Source organism: Engraulis encrasicolus, chromosome 19 (assembly GCF_034702125.1).
Source record: "Engraulis encrasicolus isolate BLACKSEA-1 chromosome 19, IST_EnEncr_1.0, whole genome shotgun sequence".
NCBI lineage: Eukaryota > Metazoa > Chordata > Actinopteri > Clupeiformes > Engraulidae > Engraulis > Engraulis encrasicolus.
The window spans coordinates 21,073,615-21,080,246 of record NC_085875.1 but is presented as its reverse complement, the minus strand read 5'-3'; the positions used below and the strand labels follow the sequence as shown (position 1 = coordinate 21,080,246).

The following is a 6,632-nucleotide window of genomic DNA, read 5'->3' as shown; positions in this document are numbered from 1 at the left end:
TCAAGATGTCCGTAGCCCCTTGAGACACACCTCTCCTCCACTGGAACATTGTACCAGTTACTGAAAAAAGCTTTACTACCACAATACTACACCACCATGACGGTGCACTGAGTCTTTAGTAATACGTACATTACGACTTGGTCATTGCCATTCTGGTTACAGCTCATTTATAACAGGGGCTGTTTAATAAGAATTTGAGTGGTAAAGCACACTACCATTTCACCACCATCTTTACCAGCCAACATACCTCCATTACCCCACAGTATACCCCACCCAGCTCACCCACGCACACTCTCCGTTCCCGTCTCCCAGTTTTCCCCAGCAGTGGGTGGGGAGAGTGGGTGTGAGGTTGTTGATGTTAGCTGATCCACCTCTCCGCACCACTGCCCAATGCCATGCTTCATTGGCGGGTACGTCCAGAGCCAAGCGGCCTGGAAACTGAACCATCCATCTCCCCATGCAGCTCTCTCTTTCTCCTCTGTGTTGCTGGGTGGCTGGAGGCTGGTCCTAGGGGTCATGTCTCTGTCAACACAATAGCTGGTGGGCCAAGCCCATTGAGAGTGTGTGTGTGTGTGCGTGTGTGTGTGTGTTTTTACGCACTCAGTTGTGTGTGAACGTGCGCGCGTGTGTGTGTTCGTACGTACATTTGTGTGTGTGTGTTTGTGTGTGTGCATATACGCACATTTCTGTGTCGCATTGCACATGATTGTACAGTATATGTGTGTTTCTGAATGGCTCTGCCCCTGTGAGTTTCTGTCCACTCATCCAGGAATATTTCCATTTCAAGAATCACTGGTTATTCCACCAGCTGAGAGGCCGAGGTGTTTTCACTGAGGCATGAGGAGATCAGAGTTTGAAGGATAAATATTTATAAAAAAGATTGGAAGTAGAGACTGGAAGACGTCATAAATGAACGTGAAAGGTTTTTGGCCCTATTCATAAAAAGGGGTTATGCAAGGACAGAAAGCAGTGTGCTTCTTTACAATTAGGCTAAAAAGATGGATCAGATTGTCCATGCATGAATGACTTAGAATGTTCCTTCTTGCCATCATCCGCTGTCGTGGTGAATTCTGTCATAGCTGAGGGAACTGTGGAGCTGTTTAAGGAAATGCTAAGTCATAGTTTCTTTTTCCTGCATTAGGCCATTTTGGGCCAAATGTTATGTTGGATCATTGTTTGGTTTTGTGATGAAAATCTTTTCGGCTCCAAGATGTCCTTCTAGCTAGGGGTATCCAGCTGAAAACAAATGAGCTGAAGACGAGATATTGGAGTTCAATGGGACGTTCTTGGGTAAATACAGGGAATAAAAAAAGCTTCTTTCTTGGGCCGAGAGGCCCTCTTCTCAATGTCTTGAATGTGTTGTGTTTGCCGTTGTGTTGCACTAACTAACCCACTTCCCTTGGCACTAACCAGCTCTTTTACACCCTCAACGTCTGTGCCCACCGCTAGGCCTCAACACCTGTCTGAGGCCTGCTGTATCTGTGCCACGCCCTCACCCTCGCCCTCCACCACCCTCACCCCCTCAATACCCCTGTTGAGCAGGGTGCTCGTTACCTCATCCTTTTGATGCCATTAGAACACCTTAACAAATATGGCTGACACCGTGTCTCTCCTTATTTTCCCTCCATGTTTAGCTTACAAGGATGGCGGCATGGTGCCATCGCGCAGCAGGGACCTGTACCGAACACCAGGGGGCAGTAACGAGAGCGTGAACGGCACGGAGGACCTGCCCCTCAGGCGGAGGCAGGGCGTGGGAGAAGTGGGCGGCGGCCCGTCATGCTCCACCCCCATCAACCACGCCCCTGACTCCAGGATGGGCAGAAGGCCAAGAGGTAAGTTGTGGTGGGACGGAATGGTTTTTTGAGGAAGTGTACTCAACTTCAGAGTGGGTTTTTTTTTGTTTAAAGGGACACTGTGAGATTTTTTGTTGTTTATTTCCAGAATTCATGCTACCCATTCAATAATGTTATCTTTTCATGAATACTTACCACCACCATCAAATTCTAAGTATTCAAATAAGACTGGGAAAATTGCACTTTTCATACATGAAAAGAGGGATCTGCTCCATGGTCTGCCATTTTGAATTTCCAAAAATAGCCATTTTTAGCTGCAAAAATGACTCTACTTGGACCATACTAGAAAATATTTGTTTATTACTTAGAAAACGTTCATGTAAAGATCAAATTTGACAATTGGCAGCCCAGTTTCAATGAGCAGCATAGTTGCAGTACCCTTTTTGGCCATTTCCTGCACAGTGTCCCTTTAAAGGTCTTCAGGTACTGTATGAGCAACTGGATCAGTGCCCTTGTTATAGTTGCTATGCATTCAATGTTATTCATGTTATGTATTCACTGGGATAGCATGACAGGCAGACAGGTGTTCTGACCTAAGCCTTCTTCGGTGTCTTCCTGCGATGTGGCGGTGAACATTCTGCATCATTCTGCATCACTTGCATTTCCCACACTCACACAATATACTGTGTAGTACTTGCATATGCACAGTTGCAAATACACACACAAACCACACCACATGGATGGAGGTATATGTAATGTTCTGCAAGAAGTTTGGCTTGTCGTCTACTACATTTTTCTACCACACGCATCTTTTGAAGAGTGTGCTTCGATCGCTGGGTGTTTTGACAGGAAATCAATGCAGTGACGCCTTCTTCATGAAAGATTCACTAACCGCTGCAACCAATCTGTCATTCAGGCTACAGCATCTCTTCTCATAAGATAAAAAGTTTTTTTTTGTGGCCGTCATCTTCGGTGATGTGATGCCTGTGATATAGTATCAGTGTCCTGGTTAGTTGCAATAGCCAGCATACAAAATGCTCCTGTACTGTTGGGTGCTCTGCATGAATCACTGAACCAATTTTTTACAAGTGGGACAGTGATTAGTTATGGCGAAGGTGAATCAGAATCAATACATTGATGACTGCCTCATGAATTTTTGACTGTTCGCACACAACCACAGTCAATCGGTCACATACATATCTTGTCAATCAATGTCCAAATTATGCCCCCTTTAAAACGAAGGTTATGTATATAACCACGGTTCTATGAGTTCCGGATGACCGCCAGAGGCGGTGCTTTCAGCACTGAATATTCATCTCACGGATCAGCAGGTCGAGAATTAATATCAACAAAGTAACACGTGACCTGGGTGACGTCACCCGGTGACCCCCGTGTCAGGGGTTAAGACACCGGTGAACCCAGGAAGTGACGTCTTGGCAAATCTTCTCGAACACACTCCGAGTGACTGCCAAGCTCTGGCGGTCATCCGGAACTCATAGAACCGTGGTTATATACATAACCTTCGTTCTATTTCGTTCCTTCTGACCGCCAGAGGCGGTGCTTTCAGCACTGGATGACCAATACCAACAAAGTCATGAGGAGTGCCTACCCGTCGTCAGTACTACTGAGACGGCCTGAAGCCACCGCCAGCACCACAGTAACATGTGGGGCAACATTAAGAAAACCAGGCAATGGTGCAGCCTGATGCCGAGGAGGCCGTGCCGTACACGTCCTTGCACGTACCAACGGCCACATGGAAGCCAGTGTAACCTGGCCCAAAGGATCCACGAGCTCCCTGAGTGAGAACCACAGGGGCAGCAAGTAAGCAGTTAGCATAGCAGTTGACGGGGACACCTGTGCCACCCCGTAGCGGTACCATACCACCCGGTGCCACAAACGGGAGGAGCCACAATGGAAGAGGCGAACCACGGAAAAGGTCAACAACAGAGCACTGGACGCCCATAAGGAAGTTGCTCCCATGCCCATCAGACAAGTGTCGGCCTCTGAAAGCAGCCGCTGTAACAGGCCCAGAGAGGGCAAGGACTCAAGGCGGCGCACATGATAGATGAGCCGCCCGCTCCACACAAGACCGCAAGACAGGCCAGAGAGCGTCTGAGGGCAATCAGGATGGCCAGTCCCTACATTCATCCAAGGTACGGCCATCATCAGGGGGCCCACAGGTCGCAGGCAGTGTTGGACTGCCACCGCAGACCAACCGTCCAGGGCAGCAGCAGTGGGCACGACCGCACCGCGCAAGGGCAGCAGCAGTGGGCACGACCGCACCGCGCAAGGGCAGCAGCAGTGGGCATGACTCCACGGCGCAAGGGCAGAGCGGAACAGACGCGAGTTCCACCTCCAGGGTCGAAGGCGGACATGGTAGCCAGACGCAATGTAGAGCAGTCAGCGACAGTAGGACCTGGCAGGGGCCATAACGGCATATCCAACCCAAAGAGGCCTCAGCAAGCGGAGGCCAAGAGGGACAACGTGGGATGCCGAGGTCGGCATGCCCAACACCTGGAAGGGGCGGAGAGCAAGGAAGGAGAGCCTCCACTTCCAATGCCCGCAAGTACGCTGGTCATAAGCAGAAATCGACGCCTAGAGACACCCGGCCGGGGGTCTGCATGTCGAGAACAGGACAAAGCGCACCAGGTCGAGAACAACAGCGTGAGCGAAACAAAACCACATGCAGCATCGGCTGCACGGCCGGTGCGACACAAAAGCCGCGTCGTGGCTTGCCCAAAGCGGACGGACCAAAAGGGACATATAGGGGCCGCCGGAAGAGAGCAGACTGCTTCCAGCAAGGCCCCGACAAGGGTGTCGCGCAAGCCAAACCAATCACCGTACCACGGCCAAGGTTTGTGTGACTCTGCCCCGGCACTCAGGCCAGACAGGCGAATGCCAGTAACCAGGAGTCAGAGAGAACTCACAGGGGGCGTCCCAAAACGGTCCATGGGGGCCGAGAGAAGGCCAACAAGACATGGGACATCAAGAACCCAATGCACGTCGTACGCAGCGCTGCATCAAAGACCTCGCAGACGAGCTCATCTGCGACGTGTCTAAGTGGCCAGGGCAGTGCACCCCGCCAGATCAACGCCCTGACCGGCAAGGCAAGGAGGGCGGTCAGAAGTGGTTCAATACCCGGCAGGGCCATAGATGGAGGCCTCCCGCAGCCCGGCCAATGCCTGATCGTCGACCCATCGCGCACAGCGTCGCGGTCAGCCAAACACCAGTAAAGGCCACATAGGGGCCATGGGTATAGACAGGCGGGACAGGCAGGGTAACCAGTAGTAGGTACAGCCACTGCAGCAGAGACGCGTAAACAGTCCAAGCGTCAACAAGCTGGGCCCAGCGCGGCGCAGATGCCCATGACAAGCCAACTGCGATGCTCCTGCAGCAGACAGCAGAGCATGAAGCTGAACCAGCCAGATGCAGAATCCACAGTCGTAGGGGCGTGTACGCTCACCGGTGCCCAGAGCACTCATGTGAGACCATCCATAGCGAGGCCAACAGAGCGAACAGTCGTAAGCCACCGAAAACTCGAAGGGAGAGCCCGGAGTGGGGTCACTCCCGTACAGCAGTAGCAGTCAGAGTGGCATCCTGACCCCCGGATATACCACACATGAAGTGGGGAAACATGAAGAACAATGGGAGAAGGAGCGGTAACGCTCCAACATGCCAGTAGCAGCCGCAGCTGCAGCGGTGCCGGCACCAATGGCACTCTTAAGTAGCCCATGGTAAGTCCACGCATAGCCCAAGAGCTCGGGGGACGACGTGCAGCAGTCGACCTACGCGCCACAGTCGAGGACAATGAAGGAAGCACCTGGGTCCAGTACCCAGGGCAGCAACGCCGACATACACAGGCTTAAGCCCAACGGCACACTCCGCGAGCCAAGGGTCAAAAGAGTCCCAGGCTCAACCAGTTCAGGAGGACGACGACATGCCAGACGTACGACAGTGGGCAAAAGCGGACAACAGGACGCAGAGCATATCTTGCATACCGAAGCCACAGCAGAAGAGGCGAAGGCACCAACTGTAATCACAACGGTCCGCGGTGAAGTCGGCCAAGGCCAACAGACTCCAGACAGTCCCGCAGGAGTGCCAAAGAGCATAAAACAGGGTATGGTGTGAAACCACTCACCCAGAGCAGCAGCAGTCGTACAGGCGGAAACGCCAACGGTGCATGCAAGGAGCTGACTGGTGGAGACACCCACGGTCAGCCAAACCCAGGAGAACGACTAGAACCAGTCGTGAGGTAGGGAAAAGCAAGCTACACAGAGGGGCATGAAGCGGAGCAACACGCGCAACTGTAGTAGTCATGGCGGTTGAGGTGCTCCGGGCGTCCACAAGAAGCCAATGGATGAAACAGCCGACAGCAGGCGGTATCCAGGAGAGCGACAGACAGTCGCAGGACGCTGAATGGTAGAGACCAGCAGAGGAGCGGGGAGCACACATGCGGTCTCATGCAAGTCATGCAGCCATGCAAGAGAGCAAGTATGCAAGCATGCGAAGCAACCGAGCAAGCCATGTAAACCGGAATGGCAGGGTGCGTATGGCCCAGCGGCACGCCGTGGCAGCTGTAGTAGCCATGGCATCAACAAGCATGCCACAGGGTGGAGGCCACCTGTGGCCAGAAACTCACTCTGTAGCAGTAGCAGGTACGGCACTCACATGTAGCCATCGGGCGAAAAACACCCATGGCCAGCCCACCCAGAAAGGGCCCAGTGCCAATGCAATGCAACAAGCAATGCAACTGGGCTGTGACGGCGCCACCTGAACAGAGGGCATGGTGCGGGCATCGGCGGCAGGCGACAGCTGTGGCGGCGGTGCTCAACAGTCGTG

General features: G+C 52.7%; 1 protein-coding gene across 2 annotated transcripts in view; it reads left to right on the top strand.

Annotated features, from left to right (window-relative positions):
- The window catches only part of ccdc88c (coiled-coil domain containing 88C), a 103,241-nt gene that overhangs the window by 85,489 nt on the left and 11,120 nt on the right, over window positions 1-6,632 (top strand). For both annotated transcript variants that reach the window (XM_063183785.1, XM_063183784.1), the window contains exon 28: window positions 1,635-1,832. In XM_063183785.1, the coding sequence (XP_063039855.1) occupies window positions 1,635-1,832 (198 nt within the window). The remainder of the gene's footprint in view (window positions 1-1,634; window positions 1,833-6,632) is intronic.